The sequence below is a fragment of the Eurosta solidaginis genome, chromosome 4 (genome assembly GCF_040869045.1).
Source record: "Eurosta solidaginis isolate ZX-2024a chromosome 4, ASM4086904v1, whole genome shotgun sequence".
Lineage (NCBI taxonomy): Eukaryota > Metazoa > Arthropoda > Insecta > Diptera > Tephritidae > Eurosta > Eurosta solidaginis.
In genome coordinates this window covers 182,338,532-182,366,177 of record NC_090322.1, presented here as the reverse complement: position 1 = coordinate 182,366,177, position 27,646 = coordinate 182,338,532, and the positions used below count along the sequence as shown (strand labels likewise).

Sequence of the window (27,646 nt, the reverse complement as noted above, 5' to 3'; positions counted from 1 at the left end):
TGATTAATGTTGTCATCGCTGTTAGTTTTCCTTATATTCTCATCGTGTGGTTTGCGATAAAATTTTACAAGTAAAATAACATATTTTAAAAAGTATTAAACTACATAAACTTTTGAAGTTCCAAAAAAATCATTATGTCGGACATTAAATCCGTTTTTCACGAATGGTGCTCGAAGAATAAAGTGGAACCGAACTTCAATATTCGTCCAACCGGTGAGTGCAAACGCCATTAGAAAATCGATATATGTATGTATGTAGTATCAACATAACCTCAATTTGTCTCTATACCAAAAGGTCCAAAGCATCGTCAGCGATTTTTATGTGAAGTGAGGGTGCCAAATTATCCTTATGTAGCGGCTGGTAACTCAACTAATAAGAAAGATGCTGAACGTAATGCCGCACGAGATTTTATGAGTTTTTTAGTACGCACTGGGAAGGTAAACGCTGCTGATATCCCAGATGATGCTGGCTTAGCCGCTATCGCATCCCAACCAAGTGCCGATGGTAATGGCGAAAAATATGGTTCACAACGAAAATTTTTTGATGGTGACATGGGACCACAAGATTTGGGACAAGCTTATCGTCCAATAGAGCGTGAAATAAATCCTCTAGATAGAGCACGCGAACAAATGGAAATGAAAGAAGCTGAGTCGGTGGATGTAAATGCTGCCATACATGGAAATTGGACAATTGAGAATGCCAAAGCAAAACTGCATCAGTTTATGCAGATGAATAAGATAACGGCTGACTATAAGTATACACCCGTAGGGCCAGATCACTCAAGGTACAACTTATTGTTTATTGTGTTAAAATGCACATTTTTATTACGCATGTATATATAAAATCATGTATTCTGTATTGGCTTATCTCCTCGATTTTAAATCTATAAATCCAAGAGGAAAGCTTGAAATAGAGAAATATATTTTACGACCAGTGGCAAAATGATGGGTTTTTTGTAGCAACTACTTCAATATAGTAGATGCCAATAAAACCAATTGACTTGAGGTGAATGTGGAGTTGTGCGGTATTCTGGGAATCTCGCAATTTATGATTTTGTTAGGCATAAGATGCGAATATTCTTAACCTTGGTATTGGTTGAAAGTTTTCGTAAATTACTTATATAGTTATGCTTGATTAATCCATTTTGGAAAAAACCAACCGTTATGAGCGCTCGCGCTTAAGCATTGTTATTTACATGAGAAATTTTAATATAGCAATGTCTTTAAAGGAACACAACATTTGGAGCATTTTAATTTCAAAACCCAGATGTTTTTTAATCCATATTGTTTTTGGATATTCTTGAGTTTGCAGAGTACCGCATAATTCCACAACTTCCGGAATGAGCACGCCTAAGACTTGTTTTCACTAAGCCAAAATAAATTTGCATTGCCATTGGGTAAGTAAACAGATTAAGTAAACATTTTTTGCCATAGAATATATCAGTGGTCACAACCAATAATCGCCGAAGCCCTATCCTTTTACATGGGGCTTAAGCGTTTATTGCTTATGAGTACAGATATATGTATAGTAAGCTGGGTCGATTTATTAACCTATATCGCGCCATCGATTTTTTGATAGGTTTTGTGCTCAGGAAAAAAAAAGTTCCACTAAGCATACCAAAAAAAAAAAAAAATTTTTCGAGCCTGCAAAATTTAAGTTTTTTGACATTTTTCTTTGATTTTTAAGGTTTTTTTCATGACCTACTTAAAAAATTTTCATGTATACCCTGTCCGACTCAAAATTGTCCGCTAAAAACTTTGAGGATAACAGTTTTTTGAAAAAAAAAAAATAATATTTTTTGGGTTTTGAGGAGTGTTTTGGTGAAAAAATTTATTTTTTCGCCATTTTTTTTAAGGGTTTCTTCAGAAACGTGCAAAAGTGTTGCCGATGAAAGAATTTGTCTCATGGTTCCTATCCCAATTAAAATTATGCGATAAAAACGTTGGCATTAACAGTTTAAAAAAAAATTATTTTTTTGGTTTATGCGACTTGTTTTGGTCGAAATCTCTTTTTTCATTTTCAAGGCTCCAAATCAATATTTATGTATATGTTTCCGTTAAACCCACCAATAAGTATACCCAAATGATCAGGGGACGAGCTGAGTTGATTTAGCCATGTCCGTCTCTCCGTCCGTCCGTGGGCAACTCACAAGAGTGTGGTATACGTGTAAAATTTTAAGGTTTGAACTGTTTCCTTGGTTTCAAATATAAAATTTGATTAAATCATAGCACATACGGCGAATAGGAGAGCTTGTTAATCGCATGATTAAAATCTCGGAACTTTTTTTGTAAACTGAGTAAAAAATACAACCAGTTACCAGACGTTCGAAAAAACAGCAATTTTTTATAGTCAATATTATAATTAGATTACAGGTTTCAAAAGGCCAACACTTAGTTTATAGTCTACCCAGCTATCAACAAAATTTGTGTATTGCTATTCGCCTTACAAATCTGAAAGATAAGGAATATCTCCTACCTCTCAAGATGGTTTTTCCAGTCCGAGTTTAAATTATACTTAAATAGCAGACCCGCCAGACGGTGTTCTGCCCTAAATTTGGTCTATCTGCATACATTTTAAATAACCTTTTTCCGTCTAACTCTGCCCTCCCCCTCTTCACTTTTACCTAATCCTTTTATTCACTCCTCCCTCCGTCTTTTTCACTTCATCTATCTCTATCTTCGTGTCTTTCTCAGTCTCCTTCCCTCTTTTCTCTTCTCTCAAGTTCTTCTCATTCTTCTTCATCCCTAATGCCAGTCTCAGGGGGTGGTATGTATTTTGTTCCAGTCACATTCCGAGTCCCAGTCCCACTCCGAGTCTCAGTTCCAGTCCTAATCCTAGTCCCAGTCCGTCTCTGGTCTTCCCGGAAAAAAGGATCGTAAATACTAATGTAGGCAAATTTATATACCGAATTTCAGGCAAATCGAATAGGACGTATGTAAATAGGTATGTGGGTATTATTAATTCATGTCTTTATTTCGGCTTCGCATGCAGGTTGATGCGACTAAATCGAATATAATAATGAAAATTACTTTAAAGCTCCCAGCAACAGCTTTCATTTGATATCCATATTGTATAAACCAGGGACTGAAACTGTTATTCCTTTTATAATATAATTCCTTGCAAAACTATTAATTTTGGACTTTAAATATATTTGGATGAAGATAAAAATTATTTTCGGATTTTTATTTTTTGAGTCCGATAGAACTAGTTAAACTCGGACTTTTAAAAATAAAAGTACGGAAATAAAAGTTAAATTTTGGCCTTAAAAAATAAGTCTGGCTTGATATCCGAATAAAAAATTTTTTTAATTCGGATAAGCCGTTTCTTTTATCAAGCGGGACTTTTATTTTGGCCTTAAAAAATAAAAGTCCGGATTTAACTTTTATTTCCGGACTTTTATTTTTAAAAGTCCGAGTTTAACTAGTTCTATCGGACTCAAGAAATAAAAACAGATTTTACTTTTATATGTGGACTTTTATGGAAAAAGTTCGAAAAATAAAAAGGATGCATGATTCGATATGATATTGCTATAGGGATACCTGGGAACTCAAACATTTTCACCTAGGACAATTTTTTGACCAGGACTTTTTCGACTCCGAAAAAAAAATTATTATTTTCCGTCCCTGGTATAAACACATTCTAGGGGTATCTGGGTCGACGTTTTGGCCTATATCTGGAGACCCTAGTCACCCAGCGGCATAAAAATTACTCTGTACTAAAGCACACATCAACAGCTTTCATTTGTTATCCATATTCTATAAACACATTCCAGGGGTACTCGGGTCCACGTTTTGGCCTATATCTCGAGACCCCAAGTCAACCAGGGGTACGAAGAATACCCTGTATCAAAGTACTCATAAACAGCTTCCCCTTGATACTCATATTAAACAAACACATCGCAGGATTACCCAGGTCCACGTTTTGATCTCAAGACCCTAGCCATGTCCGTCTCCTGGTTCTAAGCTACCTCCACCAATTTTCAGCCAAATCGGTTCATCCGTTCTTGAGATATAAATAGTGTAACTAACACCACTTTCTTTTATATATACATCACATTAGAAACCTCAAAAATAACAGTATTTCTCCACTATTCAATGGATGTATAATATAAACCTTATTCTTCAATCACTATCTATTAAAAAAAAACCGCATCAAAATCCGTTGCGTAGTTTCAAAGGTTTAAGCATTCAAAGGGAAATAGTGACAGAAAAAGCGACTGTTTTATACTATGTAGTGAAGTTTAACCTTGATACTTTGCTCGTTTGCATAAAGTTTTACTGTCCATCTCAGTTAAAGCGACTAAAGAGGCAGAGTTAAATCGGAAAAGCTTTAGTCTACGGTAACTGTAGTTTAACCGGAAAACCGACCTTTAAACCATAGAAATGACAAATAACATTTTTCAACAACGCCCAATCTAACACTTAGCCTAATTTTAATCTAAGCTGTAGTTGAAACTCGCAATGAAACATTTTTGATCATTCCAACCTTCTTTTCAAAAAGTTTTTAAGTTAAGTTTGAATTGGTTAATTGAAAACATACATACACAAATAAATAAATATATGAACTCTCTTTTAGGAGTTTCATGGCTGAAATGCATATTTTCGTACGTCAGCTCAAGCGTACAGTCACCGCTCGCGAGACGGGTTCGAACAAACAATCGGCAAGTAAATCTTGCGCTTTATCTTTGGTACGTCAATTGTATCATTTGGGTGTAATTGAAGCATTCAGTGGTACATTGAAACAAAGAAAGGACGATGAAGATCTAGCCCCATATCCAGTTAAAATTGCTCCAGAACTAATAGATAAAGTTGATGAATGTATAAAGAGTCTTAATCTAGGAGTAGTTAATCCGGTGAATATAAAACCAGAAGGTGATAATGCTGGTGTTAGTCTACTTGTAAGTGTTTGAACAGATATTATTATTTTGGTTTTATTTTCATTTCTTTCAATTAAGATATAATTAAACCTTTGTGCAAATTCTCGTTGAATTTTAATTAAAGATTCCCACACACAAAGATAACAAACGTGAGATTAGCAATGATGGTGTGCAAATGCAAGGTACGGTTATACCTTGGGCACCACCACAACCCAATTGGAATGCATGGAGTGCATGTAACATTGATGAGGGTTATTTAGCCACCGCCTCTTTAGAAGATCTTTGCAATGATCTAGAAACTACTAGTAAAGACAAGAAAATTAATGATGCAGAATTACAAAAATTCATTGAGTTCCGTGAACGTTTGCCCATAGCAGCAATGCGTAATGAAATAATGTCAAATATACATGAACATCCTGTTGTTATAATACGTGGTAATACTGGATGTGGCAAGACAACACAAATTGCCCAATATATATTAGAGGATTATATATCATCGGGGCAAGGTGCCTTTTGTAATATTTATGTAACACAACCACGTCGTATTTCTGCAATTTCGGTTGCAGAACGTGTCGCTGCTGAACGTTGTGAGAATCTTGGCGAATCAGTTGGCTATTCTGTGCGTTTTGAAACGATGACGCCACGTCCGTATGGCGCTATTCTCTTTTGCACTGTTGGTGTATTATTGCGTAAATTGGAAGGTGGTTTACGTGGCATATCGCATATTATTGTCGATGAAATACACGAACGTGATGTAAATAGTGATTTTTTGTTGGTTATACTACGTGATATGGTGCATACATATCCGGATTTACATATTATACTTATGTCTGCTACAATCGATACAACATTATTTTCCGAATATTTTGGTCGTTGCCCAGTTTTGGAAGTACCTGGACGTGCATTCCCAGTACAGCAGTATTTTTTGGAAGACTGTTTGGAAATGACCAAATTTATGCCAACACCTGAATCACGTAAGAAGAGCAAGGAACGTGATGATGATGAGAAGGCAATTATCGCAGAGAATGGCGAAGATGCTAATGATCAAAATTTAAACAAAGTTTGTGATCCAAAATATTCACAACAAACCAGACAGGCAATGGCTCTATTATCGGAGTCGGAATGTTCTTTTGAATTAATTGAAGCATTGTTGTTGCATATTAAATCAAAGAATGTGCCAGGCGCTGTGCTCGTATTTTTACCTGGTTGGAATTTGATTTTCGCACTGATGAAGTATTTGCAAAATTCACAATTTGGCGGACCACAATATCGTATATTACCATGTCACTCACAAATTCCTCGTGAGGATCAACGTAAGGTGTTTGAACCAGTACCCGATGGCGTGACAAAGGTGAGGGGATTTTAAAACATAAAAATATATTTTTAATTGTATGTATGCATATAAGTGAAGACTAGGATCCGGGATGGCCAAAGTGAGTTCAGTAAAATGCCAATGCATCCCATCGTATCAAACATGCGAAGCACCGAATAGCAAAGTCAAGACCAAGGCGAATTCAGCACCAGGTGTTGTTATCCCGACAGCTTATTGCTTCTTCTTGCTTATTTTCCATGGCTCTATTATATGGTTGGCTCATCTCATCAGTGATTTCATTTTTTTTATGGAATGGTCGATGGGATTGTCAAAAGGAGATGGCAAACTCAAAATGAAACCAACACATTGGCAACATTTTCTTACTACACACAAAAGCTGCTAAGTTTTATGTTTTCATTCCATTCTATTCGTATAACACCAACACGCAGATTTTGACAATCTGAAGTAACATATTTTGTTGTTGTACAGATGAGCCAATCATGTAGTTGAACCATGATTATATTCCATACAACGCATTGTACAACAATGTCAGTTAATCGAAATCAATGGAAATTTTCTTTTGACTTGACATTCCCCTGCACGGCGAATTGGTTCAACTCGCTGGTCCTGAATTCGCCTTGACTATAAGTCAGTTAATTGAAATTCATATTTTCTTTTGATTTGACATTCTGCACTGCAAATTGGATTGAATTCGCTTTACCTTGGGATGGCTTTCCGTGGTGGTGGCAAAGCGAATTCAAGAAGAAGAATGTCAAGTCAAAAAAATGTTAATTGATTTCGAGTAACTGACATATTAAAGTCAAGGCGAATCTACATCAGGTGGTGGCAAAGCGAAGTCAACCAATTTGCCGTGCGGAAGAATGTCAAGTGAAAAAAAAATTTTCATTGATTTCGATTAACTGACATATTGTTGTACAAGGCCAAGGCAAATCTATACTAGGTGGTGGCAAAGCGAATTCAACCAATTCGCCGTGCGGAAGAATGTCAAGTCAAAAGAAAATTTTAATTGATTCCGATTAACTGACATGTTGAAGTACAAGGCGTTGTATGGAAAATAATCAAGAAGAAGAAATCAGCTGTTGGGATAACACCACCTGTAATGAATTCGCCTTGTACAAGGCGTTGTATGGAAAATAATCAAGAAGAAGCAATCAGCTGTTGGGATAACAACACCAACACCTGGTACTGAATTTGCCTTGATTGAAGTACAGGGCGCTGTATGGAAAATAATCAAGAAGAAACATAAAAAAAAAGAAGCACATAAAATTGGTGAATTTGCCTTGAGTAATTCCATATCGACGCATATTTTATCAAAGTTTCGCTTTTGTTTACCGCACCAAAACATGTCGGTAGTCATTGAAATTCGAAATTTCGTTCGCATAAAAAAATTTGGTACATACTCAGCTGAGCAGAGCTCACAGAGTATATTAATTTTGTTCGCATAACGGTACCCCGTAACGGCATAAACTAATCGAGATGGATATAGACTTCTATATATCAAAATGATCTGGGCGAAAAAAACAAATTCATTTAGCCATAACCGTCCGTCCATCTGTTATTATTATTATTATTATTTCGAAAACCGAAAAAGTTCGATTATTCATTACCAAAGACGGATAAAGCGATGAAACTTGGTAGGTGGGTTGACCTTATGACGCAGAATAGAAAATTAGTAAAATTTCGGACAATGGGCGTAGCACCGCCCACTTTTAAAAGAATGTAATTTGAAAGTTTTGCAAGCTGTAATTTGGCAGTCGTTGAAGATATCATTATGAAATTTGACAGGAACGTTACTCCTATTACTATATGTGTGCTAAATAAAAGTTAGCAAAATCGGATGACGGACACGCCCACTTAAAAAAAAAAAAAAATTGTAGTCAAATTTTAACAAAAAATTTAATATCTCTACAGTATATAAGTAAATTATGTCAACATTCAACTCCAGTAATGATATGGTGCAACAAAATACTAAAATAAAAGAAAATTTCAAAATGGGCGTGGCTCCGCCCTTTTCCATTTATTGCTTTTCACTTGTGCTTTCCTGTTGTTGTTGTTGTTGTAGCAATGCTCGCCCCACCTAATAGCCGCGACCGATCACAAATTGTCATCAATATTCTCTAACGGGAGTCCAAGGAAACTTGCCGTTTCAACAGGGGTGGACCATAAGGAAAGGGGTTTTAGAGGCGTTGGTTCCACATTACAATTAAAGAGATGGTTGGTGTCGTGTGGGGACACATTGCAAGCAGGGCATACATTTTGTATGTCGGGGTTGATTCTGGATAGGTAAGAGTTTAACCTGTTACAGTATCCAGAACGAAGTTGAGCAAGAGTGACACGCGTTTCCCTGGGGAGTATGCGTTCCTCTTCTGCGAGTTCTGGATATTTTTCTTCATTAGGACAGCACAAGCGCTTCCCAAGGCAGTCGGTTCTATGTACCGGAGCGACTCGGGATTTTTCCCGACCAAGGACTGTCATTTCAGTGTGACCCCATTTAATTTGTTTCGTCCCTCCCACAAATTGTCATCCTCCCAGCAGCTCCTTGCAGCAGGATTGCTACATATTCTCTTACTCGGGGAAGGTATCGAACCCAATCCGGGTCCGTCTCCTGACCCCGGTCATGAGAAATGGTTTTGCTGCATTTGCCAGAAAAGAATCTTTTTAGGACGGTCATACTCTGTTCAGTGTGTCTCGTGCAAGGGATGGTTGCATCGGACAGGTTGTTCTGGGCTTGATCCCAAAACCCGACGTCCACGTAACTTTTATAAATCTTTTGTGGCTCCTTGCTGCTCACGCCCAAGGGCGTCCCGTAGTCTACGCCTAAGCGTATCCCCACTACCTTCCAGCAGCTTCGCTGCTCAGCAAGCCACAACAAGTACCCGCTGCTGCTCGCGCCCCACGGCGCCAACAACTCAAACAGCTGATACCACTCATAACTACTACCTTCGTAGTAGAGCTGGTAGCAATGCTGAGCATCAGCCCCTGCCCCCGTCTTCTTCTCCCCACCTCTTTTCTGGCAGCAATCGTGCAGGTCAGGGAAACAGACTCTTAGTCCCTGCCTCCGTTTGCACCGTCTGCCAGCACAGAATATATAGGTTTGCGACATCCGCTCAATGCAGCTCCTGCCTTGGGTGGTGCCACTTTCCTAGATGTTCTGGTCTCCGCGACGGCAACCCCTCGACGGGTTTCATCGCGCCATGTTGCCAGGTCGCAAACCCAAATCATCCGGGTACCCCAATGCTTGCCCAAGGGCGCCCAGTCCCAAGGCCACAACAGCAATTGCGTCCTGGCCTTCCACAACCTAGGCGTAGTCACCCGTCACTTACCCCTAGAGTGGCGGCGTCACCCCTCATGCACTGTCCTAATGATGGCGTGTAATGATGCGAATAGTATTGGCGATAATATATTGTACTTATGAATATTTTATGCATTCGGCAAAAGGGTTTTAATGTCGTACACTTTAATGCGAGAAGCCTAAATATTGAGAAAATGAATCCGAGTCTCCAACATTCATATCAGTGCAAGCCGTTTTTAGCTGCTACGCCATATGAATGTTCCGTTGTTCGCTCAGCTCCCGAAAAGCTAGCTGAAGAAGAAGTGAAATTCAGAAACATGTCCTAGTAACCATCGCCGTTTGTAAACTTACAATTTTTCTCTAATATCAATTACAAAAAACCATTGTATAAAGCAATATGAGCAAAGCTCGCTAATTAAATACATATGAAAATGAATCAGGTTAGGAGAACATTTGAGAAATCTTCGGTGGATGTTATATGTGTTTCGGAGACATGGCTCAGGCATGAGATAAAGGATGCGCACTTTGAGATAGATGGGTATACGATGTATCGAAATGATCGAATGAATAAAAAGGGTGGTGGGGTAGCCATTTACTGCAAAAAATTTCTAAAATCGAGCATGGTATCCCATGCAGGCGGAGTTACAACTGAGTACTTTTTGGTTCAGGTATCCAATCCCCTGTCTAAAGTCCTCTTGTCATGTGTGTACAATCCCAATAGATGTTTTAGTGTAAATGATTTCTTTAATACGTTGTCTGTAGTAGCTGTTGATTATGATGAAATAATAGTATGTGGTTATTTTAATGTAAATATGTTATCCCGTGATATGTATAGCTCCCGCCTTTTAGATGACATGTCTAGTGTTGGTCTTTCTTAGTAAATTCCTCTGTGTCGACTAGATATGGGAATAATTGTTGTCCTAGTCTACTAGATTATTTCATTGGGTCTGATTTGTCTTCTGTCTTAAAGTTTGACCAAATTTCGTTTGTGTCTGACCATGATTTAATATTCTGTTCCTTTGACATTACTTTTGATCATGGTAAATGACAAGCTAAACTTTTTAAATAATATATTCTTATCTTTTTATAATGCTCATGTACCGATGCGCACAGTTCAGAGAAAATCTCGATCTTGCCCATGGGCCAACAAAACTGCTCGTGACATAATCTGTAAACGTAACAAAGCCTATGCAGTACGGAAACGGAATTGCACTGATATAAACTGGTGTTCATATACGAATATACGGAATGTAGCTACTGCAACTATAAAACATGAGAAGCAGGCATACTTTCGAAAAATTTTAAATTGTGAGCTTCCTAATAATGTGTTGTGGCGTAACTTGAAAAGTCTTCGTGTACATGTTAAAGACAATCCTGATTGCTTGCTCGACCCTGAAGGTCTGAATGCAGTATTCGTTAATTGTGCTACCTCTTCTAATGACCCAATCACCCACCCGATACATTGTCCCGTCAATTTTTCTCAGAAATTTGAATGTAGTGCTGTGTCGGAGCATGACGTGGTGATGATATGCATTTATAAGATACGCTCAGATGCTATTGGTGAAGATGTTATTCCTGTAAAATTTATAAAAATTGTTCTTCCACAGATACTGCCAGCGCTGACCCATATTATCAACCACTGCATCACAACCTCGTGCTTTTCTGATGTGTGGAAGATCGCATCTGTCCTTCCTGTAGCTAAAAATAAGTCCGCCTGCCGTCTAAGTGATTTTCGTCCCATAAGCATCCTTCCTGCGTTGTCGAAGACCTTTGAGAGCTTGTTATCAGAACAGATTCATGCTTATATTGACAAGTTCAATCTACTTTCCCCATTCCAGTCTGGATTTAGAGCAAAGCATAACTGTTCAACTGCAATAATAATCTTGGATGATATTCGGGCGCCCTATGACAGTAACAAGATAACAATGTTATGTATGCTCGACTTTTCCAATCGTTTCATTCTGTCAACCACACGTTGTTATGCATGAAGCTAAAGTCTTATTTCGGTTTTGGGGACTCTGCTTTAGGTCCCATGAGGAGTTACTTGGGTTGTAGAGCGCAACGAGTGAAGGTGGGATCGCAAGTCTCTAGTCATCAGATGTTATCTAATGGTGTCCCCCAAGGTTCTATACTTGGACCGTTATTATTTAGCCTATTTATTAATGACATATTTACCACCTGCATGTATGCTCAAATGCATGCTTATGCAGATGATATCCAACTTTATATGTCTGCAACACATTCGGAATGTATATACAGCAAATTAGATTCAAAATCGGCACATAAAATTGGTGTCGCCTTAAATCATGTCACGCGGTATGTCTTCGGGTTGGCTAAGTATGATCATATATCAGCGTGGCGAACGAGTCTCTTGGGTTGTGAAATATCTGAGTATCTTAAGGCAAGAAACTGTATATTTTTGTGTCGTGTGATTGCTGATAAAATGCCTACTTATTTATATAACAAGCTAACATTCTCTAGATCTGCTCGCATAAATGACTTGATCGTGCCCAGCTACAATTATCTAAACTCTGCAAGACTTTTCTTTGTCAATGCTATCCACATTTGGAACTCTATCCCCAACTCGCTTAAGTAGAAGCAACCTTAAGAATGTTATATTTTCTTTCTTTGGTAAGGTTTATACAAATTAGAATCTGAGTAGAGCTACTTACACTGGTCGACGGCCAAAATTTACCAGAGACACCGTTATGAAATTCGTATGTAGAACCACCCCCTGATTTCGAAAATCGAGTTCATTTTTGATTCTATGGTACCCATTTTGAGATATTTGCAATTTACCGTTATTCGAAAAAACCAAAAAGATGGCTCCTTTAATTACGTATATGTCACGAACGGGTCAAGCAATTGCAAAAAAGTTTACAGAATCGGAAAGACGATAAAATTTTCTATACATGGGGTATTTTTATTTGATCGGTTATAACTTACGTAGTTTTGCATCGATTTTCTTCGATGGTAGATTATCTTTTTTCTAATTAAATAGAGCTTTATGTAAAGAAAAAATATCTGGAAAAAAGGTTGTGGTTTTGGAATGCTGCCCTCGCAAAGGGTAATTTTTTTCATATTTTTTCATAAAAAAAAAAACAAAAATCTGAAATGATAAGCTAATACCTCGAAAACTGTCTGGTTGAGCAAAAAATAATGTATGATGCATTTATAGAAAATTTTATCGTCTTTCCGATTCTGTAAACGTTTTTGCAATTGCTTGACCCGTTCGTGAGATATACGTAATTAAAGGGAGCCATCTTTTTGGTTTTTCGAAAAACGGTAAATTGCAAATATCTCAAAAAGGGTACCATAGAATCAAAAATGAACTCAATTTTCGAAATCAGAGGGTGATTTTACATACGAATTTCATAAAGGCGTTTCTGGTAAATAGAAAAAGTTGAAATTCGTGGTCCAATGTTATTAGTCTAGTCAATCATTGTTGCTAAATGTCCTTGTCACAATTCTTGTTAAACTTATATATTATCACTTTTATTACTTTTTTCTTACATGCTTACATTTTTTCTAAAATTGTGTGTGGAACTATATACATTTTTAAGTTTTAAAAAATTATACTCATTAATATGTAACCATTGTTGCACTATAAAAGATCATACAAGATCTTATTGTGCTAATACTGGCAATAAATAAATGAAATGAAATAAAAAATTTGTTTATAATACTTTTAATGCCATAAGTCGAACAACAATTTACCAATCCTTGTGAAATTTGGTAAGGGCATAGCTTCTATGCTGGTAACTGTTTTCTGTGAAAATGGGCGAAATCGGTTTGAAGCCACGCCCAGTTTTTATACACAGTCGACCGTCTGTCCTCCCTCTTGGCCGTTGACACGGTAACTTCAGCAAAAATTTAATTTTTATTAACTTAGTTCACGTACTTATCTGAACTCACTTTATCTTGGTATTGAAAAAGGGCGAAATCCGACTATGACCACGCCCACTTTTTCGAAATCGAAAATTTCGAAAAATGAAAAAAATTCCATAATTCTATACCAAATACGAAAAAAGGGATGAAACATGGTGATTGGATTGGTTTTTTGACGCAAAATATAACTGGAAAAAACTTTGTAAAATGGGTGTGACACCTACCATTTGAAATAGAAGAAAATGAAAAAGTTCTGCAGGGCGAAATCAAAAGCCCTTAGAATCATGGCAGGAATACTCTTCGTGGTATTAAATATATAAATAAATTAACTGTACCCGACAGATGATGTTCTGGGTCACCCTGGTCCACATTTTGGTCTATATCTCGAAAACGCCTTCACATATACAACTAAGGGCCACTCCCTTTTAAAACCCTCATTAATACCTTTATTTGATACCCATATCTTACAAACAAATTCTAGAGTCACCCCTGGTCCACCTTTATGGCGATATCTCGAAAAGGCGTCCACCTATAGAACTATGGCCCCGTCCCTTCTAAAATTCTCCTTAATACCTTCCATTTGATACCCATGTCATACAAACACATTGCAGGGTTATCCTAGGTTCATTTTCCTACATGGTTGTTGTTGTTGTAGCAATGCTCGCCCCACCTAATAGCCGCAACCGATCACAAATTGTCATCAATATCCTCTGACGGGAGTCCAAGGAAACTTGCCGTTTCAACAGGGGTGGACCATAAGGAAAGGGGTGTTAGAGGCGTTGGTTCCACATTACAATTAAAGAGATGGTTGGTGTCATGTGGGGACACATTGCAAGCGGGGCATACATTTTGTATGTCGGGGTTGATTCTGGATAGGTAACCTGTAACAGTATCCAGAACGAAGTTGAGCAAGAGTGACACGCGTTTCCCTGGGGAGTATGCGTTCCTCTTCTGCGAGTTCTGAATATTTTTCTTCAAGTACTGGATTCACCGGGCAATTCCCGACATAAAGGTCCGACGCCTGTCTATGGAGTTCACCAAGGACCTGCTTGTGTTTTTTCGCTTCATACGGCTGGGTTCTCAGGTGCCGTATTTCCTCAAAATGCTTACGGAGATGACTCCTTAGGCCCCTAGGCGGTGCTGGTTCGTCAATCAGATGTCTGTTGGGATGCCCAGGTTTCTGGGTATTCAACAGAAACTGTTTGGTCAGCATCTCATTTCTCTCCCTGATGGGGAGTATTCTCGCCTCATTATGCAGATGGTGTTCTGGGGACATAAGAAGACAGCCCGTGGCGATTCTGAGAGCAGTATTTTGGCAGGCCTGTAGTTTCTTCCAGTGGGTGGTTTTTAGGCTTGGCGACCATATGGGTGACGCGTAGCACGTAATCGGCTGGCTAATTGCTTTGTATGTGGTCAAGAGCGTTTCTTTATCTTTTCCCCAGGTACTGCCAGCAAGGGATTTGATGATTTTATTACGGCTCTGAATTCTTGGAACAATTGCGGTTGCGTGCGCACCAAAATGTAGATCCTGATCAAACGTCACACCCAAGATTTTGGGGTGTAGGACAGTCGGTAGCGTAGTGCCGTCGACGTGGATGTTCAATATGGTCGACATTTGGGGCGTCCATGTTGTAAATAAGGTCGCGGAAGATTTAGTCGGTGACAATGCCAGGTTTCGCGAGGCGAAAAAACTGGAGAGATCAGGGAGATAGCCATTTATTTTATTGCATAGCTCATCGATCTCTGGGCCTGGGCCTGTGGCCATTATTTTGCAGTCATCGGCGTAGGAAACGATTGTGACTCCTTCCGGTGGTGAATGTAGCTTAGATATGTAGAAATTAAATAAAAGCGGGGATAGGACACCACCCTATAGCACCCCTTGTTTAATTCTCCTTTGTTTTGATGTTTCGTTTCTGAATTGCACCGATGCTTGCCGACCACCCAGATAATTTGCGGTCCACCTTTTAAGGCATGGGGGAAGGGTAGACCCTTCCAGGTCTTGTAGTAACGAGCCATGGTTGACCGTATCAAAAGCTTTTGATAGGTCTAACGCTACGAGTACTGTTCTATGGTGGGGATATTGATTGACATTTAGCGCGGAGGTAGTGCTATGGAGTTTTCTGAAGCCATGCTGATGAGGGGCTAGCTGCAAATGTGCTTGGAAATAAGGGAGCAAAATGGCTTCAAGCGTCTTTGCCACTGGCGATAGGAGAGATATCGGACGATATGACTCACCTACGTTAGCTGGTTTCCCAGGCTTTAGTAGCGGGACCACCTTGGCCATTTTCCATTTCTCGGGTATGACAAAGGTGGAAAGAGACAGGTTGAAGACATGCGCTAAATATTTGAAACCCTCTTTCCCTAGGTTTTTAAGCATCGGCATGGCTATGCCGTCTGGGCCCACTGCTTTGGATGGTTTAGCGCGACCAATGGCGTCCTCAACCTCTCTAGCGGTGATGGTAATTGGTGACGCGCTGAGTTTGTGTTTATGTGCGTGTCTATTGGCTCTCCGTCTATCTTTGTCTACCGTAGGATGCATTATATATTGTCGGCAGAAAGCGCTCGCGCATTTTTTCGCTTCCGACAGCACCTTATCGCCAAAGGCGATGGAAACTTTGTCTTTGTGCTTAGTCGGATTCGATAGGGACTTTACGGTTGACCAAAGTTTACCTACACCGGTAGAGAGGTTACAACCTCTTAGGTGCTCTTCCCATTTCGCCCGCTTGTGTTCGTCCACAAGCAATCTGATGCGTTGGTTTATATCCCTTATTTGGGGGTCGCCTGGATCAAGCTGTCTTATAAGGTCGCGTTCCCTCGCTAAGCCGGATTTCGGGAATTCTCCCGGCGGGAATGAAATGTGCCGAGGCGGATTCAATGACCTTACGGAAGGCACGCTCCCCTTGGCGGGCATCAGTCGGGATAGGGAGGGCAGCAAAGCTGCTGTCTGTTGCAGATTTATATTCTTCCCACTTTCCTTTTTTGAAGTTTATGAAAGTGCGTTTTTCGGTGACGATGAAGTCGGCGGTACGCTCGAACGAAATAAGTATGGGCAGGTGGTCGGATGCCAATGTTACCATCGGCTGCCAGTTGACGCAGTTTACGAGTTCTGCGCTCACGATTGAGATATCTGGCGAGCTATGACAGCTTCCTACCATACGTGTGGGGGCGTCTCCGTTTATTGTGCATAACGTCGTTTCGTCTATTTGATCCGCCAACATCTCACCCCTGCTGTCCGCCCGCAAGTTTGAATGCCACAGGACGTGATGGGCATTGAAATCGCCTAAGATAATGCGATTGTTGCCAGTGAGTAAGGCGTCGATATTAGGGCCGTATCCACTGGGGCAACAGGTGACAGGAGGGATGTAGATGTTGATGATTTCTAGATTTGCATCGCCTGACCGGACAGATAGGCCTTGCCGTTCTAAGACATTGTCCCTGCGGTCGATGCCAGGATCAAATATATAATATTGCACAGAGTGGTGTATAATAAACGCGAGGCGCCTCCATTTCCGCTCTCGCGGTCTTTCCTGTGGACATTATAACCAGAGCAGGTCTGCAATGCAGATCTTGCTGTGAGTTTAGTCTCTTGAATCGCAGCAATGCGGATGTTGTGCCGCTTCATGAAATCGACTATCTCCGTAATCTTCCCAATTAGTCCATTACAGTTGAACTGCAGAATTCTGAAGTGCATGAGGGGTGACGACGCCACTCTAGGGGTAAGTGACGGGTGACTACGCCTAGGTTGTGGAAGGCCAGGACGCAATTGCTGTTGTGGCCTTGGGACTGGGCGCCCTTGGGCAAGCATTGGGGTACCCGGATGATTTGGGTTTGCGACCTGGCAACATGGCGCGATGAAACCCGTCGAGGGGTTGCCGTCGCGGAGACCAGAACATCTAGGAAAGTGGCACCACCCAAGGCAGGAGCTGCATTGAGCGGATGTCGCAAACCTATATATTCTGTGCTGGCAGACGGTGCAAACGGAGGCAGGGACTAAGAGTCTGTTTCCCTGACCTGCACGATTGCTGCCAGAAGAGAGGGGGGGAGAAGAAGACGGGGGCAGGGGCTGATGCTCAGCATTGCTACCAGCTCTACTACGAAGGTAGTTGTTGTTGTTGTTGTTGTTGTTGTAGCAATGCTCGACCCACCCAATAGGCGCGACCGATCACAAATTGTCATCAATATCCTCTAACGGGAGTCCAAGGAAACTTGCCGTTTCAACAGGGGTGGACCATAAGGAAAGGGGTGTTAGAGGCGTTGGTTCCACATTACAATTAAAGAGATGGTTGGTGTCATGTGGGGACACATTGCAAGCAGGGCATACATTTTGTATGTCGGGGTTGATTCTGGATAGGTAAGAGTTTAACCTGTTACAGTATCCAGAACGAAGTTGAGCAAGAGTGACACGCGTTTCCCTGGGGAGTATGCGTTCCTCTTCTGCGAGTTCTGGATATTTTTCTTCAAGTACTGGATTCACCGGGCAATTCCCGACATAAAGGTCCGACGCCTGTCTATGGAGTTCACCAAGGACCTGCTTGTGTTTTTCCGCTTCATACGGCTGGGTTCTCAGGTGCCGTATTTCCTCAAAATGCTTACGGAGATGACTCCTTAGGCCCCTAGGCGGTGCTGGTTCGTCAATCAGATGTCTGTTGGGATGCCCAGGTTTCTGGGTATTCAACAGAAACTGTTTGGTCAGCATCTCATTTCTCTCCCTGATGGGGAGTATTCTCGCCTGATTATGCAGATGGTGTTCTGGGGACATAAGAAGACAGCCCGTGGCGATTCTGAGAGCAGTATTTTGGCAGGCCTGTAGTTTCTTCCAGTGGGTGGTTTTTAGGCTTGGCGACCATATGGGTGACGCGTAGCACGTAATCGGCTGGCTAATTGCTTTGTATGTGGTCAAGAGCGTTTCTTTATCTTTTCCCCAGGTACTGCCAGCAAGGGATTTGAGGATTTTATTACGGCTCTGAATTCTTGGAACAATTGCGGTTGCGTGCGCACCAAAATGTAGATCCTGATCAAACGTCACACCCAAGATTTTGGGGTGTAGGACAGTCGGTAGCGTAGTGCCATCGACGTGGATGTTCAATATGGTCGACATTTGGGGCGTCCATGTTGTAAATAAGGTCGCGGAAGATTTAGTCGGTGACAATGCCAGGTTTCGCGAGGCGAAAAAACTGGAGAGATCAGGGAGATAGCCGTTTATTTTATTGCATAGCTCATCGATCTTTGGGCCTGGGCCTGTGGCCATTATTGTGCAGTCATCGGCGTAGGAAACGATTGTGACTCCTTCCGGTGGTGAAGGTAGCTTAGATATGTAGAAATTAAACAAAAGCGGGGATAGGACACCACCCTGTGGCACCCCTTGTTTAATTCTCCTTTGTTTTGATGTTTCGTTTCTGAATTGCACCGATGCCTGCCGAACACCCAGATAATTTGCGGTACACCTTTTAAGACATGGGGGAAGGGTGGACCCTTCCAGGTCTTGCAGTAACGAGCCATGGTTGACCGTATCAAAAGCTTTTGATAGGTCTAACGCTACGAGTACTGTTCTATGGTGGGGATATTGATTCAAACCGCAATTTATCTGGGTGCTAATGACATTTAGCGCGGAGGTAGTGCTATGGAGTTTTCTGAAGCCATGCTGATGAGGGGCTAGCTGCAAATGTGCTTGGAAATAAGGGAGCAAAATGGCTTCAAGCGTCTTTGCCACTGGCGATAGGAGAGATATCGGACGATATGACTCACCTACGTTAGCTGGTTTCCCAGGCTTTAGTAGCGGGACCACCTTGGCCATTTTCCATTTCTCGGGTATGACAAAGGTGGAAAGAGACAGGTTGAAGACATGCGCTAAGTATTTGAAACCCTCTTTCCCTAGGTTTTTAAGCATCGGCATGGCTATGCCGTCTGGGCCCACTGCTTTGGATGGTTTAGCGCGACCAATGGCGTCCTCAACCTCTCTAGCGGTGATGGTAATTGGTGACGCGCTGAGTTTGTGTTTATGTGCGTGTCTATTGGCTCTCCGTCTATCTTTGTCGACCGTAGGATGCATTATATATTGTCGGCAGAAAGCGCTCGCGCATTTTTTCGCATCCGACAGCACCTTATCGCCAAAGGCGATGGAAACTTTGTCTTTGTGCTTAGTCGGATTCGATAGGGACTTTACGGTGGACCAAAGTTTACCTACACCGGTAGAGAGGTTACAACCTCTTAGGTGCTCTTCCCATTTCGCCCGCTTGTGTTCGTCCACAAGCAATCTGATGCGTTGGTTTATATCCCTTATGTGGGGGTCGCCTGGATCAAGCTGTCTTATAAGGTCGCGTTCCCTCGCTAAGCTCGCGGCCTCCGCCGGGAAGTGGGGCCGGATTTCGGGAATTCTCCCGGCGGGAATGAAATGTGCCGAGGCGGATTCAATGACCTTACGGAAGGCACGCTCCCCTTGGCGGGCATCAGTCGGGATAGGGAGGGCAGCAAAGCTGCTGTCTGTTGCAGATTTATATTCTTCCCACTTTCCTTTTTTGAAGTTTATGAAAGTGCGTTTTTCGGTGACGATGAAGTCGGCAGTACGCTCGAACGAAATAAGTATGGGCAGGTGGTCGGATGCCAATGTTACCATCGGCTGCCAGTTGACGCAGTTTACGAGTTCTGCGCTCACGATTGAGATATCTGGCGAGCTATGACAGCTTCCTACCATACGTGTGGGGGCGTCTCCGTTTATTGTGCAGAACGTCGTTTCGTCTATTTGACGCCAACATCTCACCCCTACTGTCCGCCCGCAAGTTTGAATGCCATAGGTCGTGATGGGCATTGAAATCGCTTAAGATAATGCGATTGTTGCCAGTGAGTAAGGCCTCGATATTAGGGAGGTATCCACTGGGGCAACAGGTGACAGGAGGGATGTAGATGTTGATGATTTCTAGATTTGCATCGCCTGACCGGACAGATAGGCCTTGACGTTCTAAGACATTGTCACTGCTGTCGATGCCAGGATCAAATATATGATATTGCACAGAGTGGTGTATAATAAACGCGAGGCCGCCTCCATTTCCGCTCTCGCGGTCTTTCCTGTGGACATTATAACCAGAGCAGGTCTGCAATGCAGATCTTGCTGTGAGTTTAGTCTCTTGAATCGCAGCAATGCGGATGTTGTGCCGCTTCATGAAATCGACTATCTCCGTAATCTTCCCAGTTAGTCCATTACAGTTGAACTGCAGAATTCTGAAGTGCATGAGGGGTGACGCCGCCACTCTAGGGGTAAGTGAGGGGTGACTACGCCTAGGTTGTGGAAGGCCAGGACGCAATTGCTGTTGTGGCCTTGGGACTGGGCGCCCTTGGACAAGCACTGGGGTACCCGGATGATTTGGGTTTGCGACCTGGCAACATGGCGCGATGAAACCCGTCGGGGGGTTGCCGTCGCGGAGACCAGAACATCTAGGAAAGTGGCACCACCCAAGGCAGGAGCTGCATTGAGCGGATGTCGCAAACCTATATATTCTGTGCTGGCAGACGGTGCAAACGGAGGCAGGGACTAAGAGTCTGTTTCCCAGACCTGCACGATTGCTGCCAGAAAAGAGGGGGGGAGAAGAAGACGGGGGCAGGGGCTGATGCTCAGCATTGCTACCAGCTCTACTACGAAGGTAGTAGTTATGAGTGGTATCAGCTGTTTGAGTTGTTGGCGCCGTGGGGCGCGAGCAGCAGCGGGTACTTGTTGTGGCTTGCTGAGCAGCGAAGCTGCTGGAAGGCAGTGGGGATACGCTTAGGCGTAGACTACGGGACGCCCTTGGGCGTGAGCAGCAAGGAGCCACAAAAGATTTATAAAAGTTACGTGGACGTCGGGTTTTGGGATCAAGCCCAGAACAACCTGTCCGATGCAACCATCCCTTGCACGAGACACACTGAACAGAGTATGACCGTCCTAAAAAGATTCTTTTCTGGCAAATGCAGCAAAATCATTTCTCATGACCGGGGTCAGGAGACGGACCCGGATTGGGTTCGATACGCTCCTCGAGTAAGAGAATATGTAGCAGTCCTGCTGCAAGGAGCTGCTGGGAGGATGACAATTTGTGGGAGGGACGAAACAAATTAAATGGGGTCACACTGAAATGACAATCATTGGTCGGGAAAAATCCCGAGTCGCTCCGGTACATAGAACCGACTGCCTTGGGAAGCGTACGAAGGTAGTAGTTATGAGTGGTATCAGCTGTTTGAGTTGTTGGCGCCGTGGGGCGCGAGCAGCAGCGGGTACTTGTTGTGGCTTGCTGAGCAGCGAAGCTGCTGGAAGGTAGTGGGGATACGCTTAGGCGTAGACTACGGGACGCCCTTGGGCGTGAGCAGCAAGGAGCCACAAAAGATCTATAAAAGTTACGTGGACGTCGGGTTTTGGGATCAAGCCCAGAACAACCTGTCCGATGCAACCATCCCTTGCACGAGACACACTGAACAGAGTATGACCGTCCTAAAAAGATTCTTTTCTGGCAAATGCAGCAAAACCATTTCTCAGGACCGGGGTCAGGAGACGGACCCGGATTGGGTTCGATACCTTCCCGGAGTAAGAGAATATGTAGCAGTCCTGCTGCAAGGAGCTGCTGGGAGGATGACAATTTGTGGGAGGGACGAAACAAATTAAATGGGGTCACACTGAAATGACAGTCCTTGGTCGGGAAAAATCCCGAGTCGCTCCGGTACATAGAACCGACTGCCTTGGGATGGTGATTTTCCTTTATTTTGTCTCCAAAGCTCTTAGTTGAGTACGTAATGTTCGGTTACACCCGAACTTATCCTTCCTTGTTTTATTTAGTCATTGGTATTTCAAACCTTACAGACTAGTGAACAATTTATTACACACCAAAGCAAACGAATTTAAACATTAACTTACACAAAATAAGTAAAGGTGTCTAAGTTCGGGTGTAACCGAACAGTATATACTCAGCGTGAGCTTCAATTGTACATTTCATTTCAGATAAATTACTTTTCTACATAACACGTGGCTCCGCCCGATTAAAAAAAAATTTCTCCCCATTTACTCTTACAGTAAAACTTGATAAGTGAAATATCATGAATTCAAAACTATTTTTTGCTAAGTTATAGCTTATTATTCTAGTCTACGACCCTTTTAAACTTGTTTTATATCTAAGTTAACGTGGTCTTTAACCGAGCCCGTCCATTTTTTCTAGAAATATTTCCTGATATAGGGAAAATTTGTGTACCCAATTTCATTACGATCCGTTAATTTTTCTTCGAGTTATGGCTCCCCAAACATAGAAAATTGCTTAGTCGTAAAAGGGGCGGTGCCACGCCCATTTTTTTAAATTTGAAGTTTTCGTATTGTTATAAATACACTTGGGAAATGAAATACCATTGATATGAAGCTCTTTTGCAAAGTTATATAACTTATTTTATTCGTCCACGACCCTTTTAAAAATCTTTTATAAAAAAGTAGGCGTGGTCCTTAACCGATTTCGCTAATTATTCTTCAAAGCATTCCTTATACTAAAGGCAACCTCTGCCGAAATTGGTTACGATAGGTTTACCGATTTTTGATTTATGATTAATAATATTTGTAAAATTGATTTCATCACAAGTGGGCGGTGCCACGCCCATTTTAAATTTGTTTTTCAAATTTTTATCAAGTCTCAATATCAGTCCACATGCCAAATTTCAACATTATATGTGTATTATTTACTAAATAATCAGGTTTTTTATATATAAAAAAAGTGGGAGTGTTATCATCCGATTTCGCTCATTTTCAATACCAATCTATTCTGGGTCCAGATAAGCTCGTGTACCAAATGTGGTGAAGATATCTCAATATTTACTCAAATTATCGTCTTAATGGACTGACGGACATGGCTCAATCAAATTTTTTTTCGATACTGATGATTTTGATATATGGAAGGCTATATCTATCTCGATTCTTTTATACAGGCATGCTTAACGAACGAAACGATATCATTTCGTTACGATAATCAACGTTAATAAACGAAACGAAGTCACTTCGTTTCGTTTATTAACGTTAAGATCGTCAAATTAACGTTAATTTGGCGTTCTTAACGTTAATAAACGAAACGAAATGACTTCGTTTCGTTTATTAACGTTGATTATCGTAACGAAATGATATCGTTTCGTTCGTTAAGCATGCCTGCTTTTATACCTGTACAACCAACCGTTATCCAATCAAAGTTAATATACTCTGTGTGCAAAGCACGCTGAGCGCAATATATATCTTCTCCAAACCCAATTGTCAACCTCACCTATTCGCGGCGAATCCTGTTTCACTAACAGACGAGGCTCTGGCGACCCCAAGCTTCTCATGGAACTTGGAGGTGGGGAGGGAGGGATGGCCTGAAGGTTTAATGTGACCATATAAATCGTTCCCGAGATGGTCGGGCTAGCACCTTAATGGTGCTGTGTTGCCCGGTAAAGGACCATCACATCGACAACCCTTCCCAAAGCCTTCGGGGAGTAAGCCATGCGCAAATATTTATCCAGATATTGTTCTCAGAACTACAAGAGTTTGCATATCAATCAATCTTCTACGAAAAATAGATGATGGAATAGTCAAATGAAATCTTAAGTGAGACAATGCACAGTGCACTAATCTTTCTTGCACACGCTCAATTCCATTCGAATAAACTATGGCAGCATATTCAAGTTTTGACCTATCAAAAGCATTATATATATATGTATATATTTTGTATAGCGGTATTTAAACTCACGACTATTCCTCTTAACAAAGGGCAAGAGAAGCGTACGCCTTGGGAACAATGAAGTTAATGTGTTCCGTAATGGTAAAACTGGAATCAAAAACTACACCAATATCCTTTATTTTCGAATAAGAACTTAGGGTAAAGTTCGAAATAGAACAGGATGATGCCGGATAAGTTAAGAAGCAGCCTTGTCAATATTAAGAGCTAACTCATTGCGTCTGCATCAGTCATCAAAATAATTAAGTTCATATTGAATGATTTCAATTTCATAGCAACTTTTAACCATCTTTAAGATCTTTAAGTCGCCAGCACATAAAAGATGATTACAGTGTTTGAAACAGGAGCTGACATCATTAAACAAAATTAAAAGCAATAGGGGTCCCAATATTCTACCTTGCGGTACTTCCGAAGTGGGAATATACGGAGATGATCTCGCATTGTCGATCACAACAGAATTGATCCTTTTAGTAAGGTATGATCTGATCCAGTTGAACATGATCATGCACACCCATTGAGAAGAGCGTACTCAGCAATAACTTGTGGCTAACTCTGTCGAAGTGTAGATAGCACCCTTAACAAAACATGAAATACAATAGTTAGAAAATACCAACAGGTTTTAGTTGGCCGGCCAGGTACAAAACCATGTTGCGCAAGAGAAAAAAAAAATTGTTTAAACGCAAAAGAAAGTTTACTGCTCACAATACTCTCAAGTAATTTGGAAAAGTTCGGTAGTTTGGAAATAGGGCGATAATTCGTGATGTCACATTTATCTCCAGCTTTGAATATCGGTGTGACCGAGGCTTGAGTCTTTAATATGACTGTCGATATTGATCCGAAACCGTCTATTTTACTGATATAATTAAAAAAAAAATCTAATAAATTTAAATTTTGTTCCTTCTAGATTATTTTATCCACCAATATCGCCGAAACATCAATCACTATTGATGATATTGTCTTTGTAATTGACATCTGCAAGGCACGTATGAAAATGTTCACCTCCCATAACAATCTCACTAGTTACGCCACCGTATGGGCGGCAAGATCTAATTTGGAACAGCGTAAAGGACGTGCTGGACGTGTACGTCCTGGTTTTTGTTTTACACTCTGTTCACGTGCACGCTTTGAAAAATTAGAAGAAAGCATGACACCAGAAATTTTCCGTACACCTCTACATGAACTGGCACTCTCCATTAAATTGCTACGTCTTGGTTCCATACATCAATTTCTATCCAAGGCTTTGGAGCCACCACCACTTGATGCTGTAATTGAGGCTGAAGTGTTATTGCGTGATATGCGTTGCTTAGATGACAATGACGAACTAACACCCCTAGGGCGTATTTTGGCACGTTTGCCAATAGAACCAAGATTGGGTAAAATGATGATTCTCGGTGCTGTATTCGGGTGTGCTGATATATTGGGTAGTATGGCAGCATATTCAAGTACTTTTTCTGAAATATTTGCCTTGGATATTGGACAACGGCGTTTGGCTAATCATCAGAAACAATTGGGTGGACGTAAATGTTCGGATCATGTTGCTATGATTGTCGCATCGCAAATGTGGAACAATGCAAAAAATCGTGGAGAAGATGAGGAGATTAAATTTTGCGAATGGAAGGGACTACAGCTTTCGACTATGCGTGTAATGTCTGAAGCCAAAGGCCAACTCTTGGACTTATTGCAGCAAGCTGGTTTTCCAGAGGAGACAATGATTTCCTACAAAGTCGATGCAAATGCTGACGATCCGGTACTTGATATGGCTACAGCTTTGTTATGTATGGGTCTATATCCAAATGTATGCGTACATAAGGAGAAGCGCAAAGTTTTAACAACTGAATCAAAAGCTGCACTTTTACATAAGACATCCGTTAATTGTAGCAACTTAGCTGTTACATTCCCTTATCCATTCTTTGTGTTTGGGGAAAAGATACGTACACGTGCTGTATCATGCAAGCAAATGACTATGGTGGCACCATTGCACTTGCTATTGTTCGGTTGTCGTAAAGTAGATTATGTCAAGGATAATATAGTACGTTTGGATAATTGGCTTAGTTTCGAGATAGACCCAAAACATGCCGCCATGATTGCAGCATTGAAACCAGCTATAGAAAATTTAGTAACTTTAGCATGCGATACGCCAGATGAAATTTTACAACTCGAAGAACCTCAGGCGAAATTAGTGAATGTCGTCAAAGAATTATGTGTTATGAGCGCTGGCGACTACCAGATTACCAGAGAAGTTGGCGTATTACCATTTCAGTCACGACAAGATGGTAGTGGTGGACCACCAAGTAAGCGTGGACGTTTTGATGGCGGCAGTAGTGGAGGCAGTGGTGGTGGCTGGAATCGTGGAGGTGGTGGCGGCTTTGGCGGTGGAAACTGGAATCGTGGCGGCAGTGGTGGTGGTAATGGCAGCAATTGGGGTCGTGGAGGCGGCACCAATCAATGGGGACGTTTCGGAGGAGGAAGCAGACGATTTTAAATACTTGAATATGAATCCAATTATTATATTTATTCTCATATTTAATTACTGACTAATAAAGACTACCGCTATACATTAAAATAAAAAAAACATGTTCTATATTAAGTAATTAGTTATAAAATTTAAACAATAACTGCCGTACATTATGGCATCACTCTTGATCGGATTTCCGTTCACATTCTTTGCTGCAATAGAACCGTTTTGCATTTACGTAGGTAGCTTCCTCCTGACAGACGCGACACCAGCGCTTCGTCTTTATTTCCACTTCTTCCACCTGCAGTTGAAGTAAACGCTGTTGCAATCTAACCATTTCAGCTTCAAGTTCTAAAGTTTGTTCTTGGCATCGCGTCCAAAGAAAGCAAACTAAACGTGATTGATCATTGATTTTCTCAATATATGCTTTAGTCTGTTTTGAAGTTAAATGCGGTATTCTCCGCATTTTGAATGAATATCTGTGCAATTTTAAATGTGGCCCCTTCATACGGTTAGAACGCGATTCATCTAATTTCATCTTGTTTTGCATTCTTTGTGAAAATAATCTTGTTTCTCGTCTCGGAACATTTCCAATCCGTCTTTTAGTTTCCTTTTTTTCTGGTCTTGACCAATTAGAGGCGGTGTCAGTAGATGTTTTTCGTGACGTTTTTAACGACTCACTCGAAGTTGAATCGTATGAATACATTTTGCTAAATCCTGTTATAAAGCTTGAATGATTTGATATAGGGGAACAATTTTTAAATCTGGAAAGGATTCTCGCGGCTTGCTGGTTTTTTAAAAAAAACCTAGGGCGCGCCAGAGCTGCCAAGGTTCCATTATTTAAATCTAAGCATGGGTAATAACACATTTTCTTTTGGTGCTAGCGCAATGACGCTGAATGACGCCTATTAGATAACCAAGGGCCACAAATCACATACACAAGATTGTGCATTGCACATGTAAACAAAAGGTCAGCTGTTTTTTATGGGCAATTTTTACGTAATTTTCCTTTAGCTCTTGTTTTTTTCTCTCTTGCATTCGCTCATGCAGTCAAGTATGACGTAGATGCGCTGTTTCACTAACAAACGAAGCGCTGGCGACC

General features: G+C 41.2%; 1 protein-coding gene across 2 annotated transcripts; it reads left to right on the top strand.

Moving 5' to 3' along the window:
- The first annotated feature begins 14 nt into the window (after nucleotides 1–14).
- On the top strand, nucleotides 15–26,661 carry mle (maleless). Of its 2 annotated transcripts, XM_067784128.1 has the most exons (5): nucleotides 15–213; nucleotides 295–784; nucleotides 4,576–4,897; nucleotides 5,001–6,227; nucleotides 24,994–26,661. In XM_067784128.1, exons 1-5 carry the CDS (start codon nucleotides 135–137, stop codon nucleotides 26,569–26,571), a joined length of 3,696 nt encoding a protein of 1,231 aa, XP_067640229.1. In that variant the 5' UTR covers nucleotides 15–134; the 3' UTR covers nucleotides 26,572–26,661. The 2 variants fall into 2 exon arrangements, with proteins under 2 accessions (XP_067640229.1, XP_067640230.1); XM_067784129.1 differs by lacking the exons at nucleotides 15–213; nucleotides 295–784 and adding an exon at nucleotides 819–1,396.
- Nucleotides 26,662–27,646: the final 985 nt, after the last annotated feature.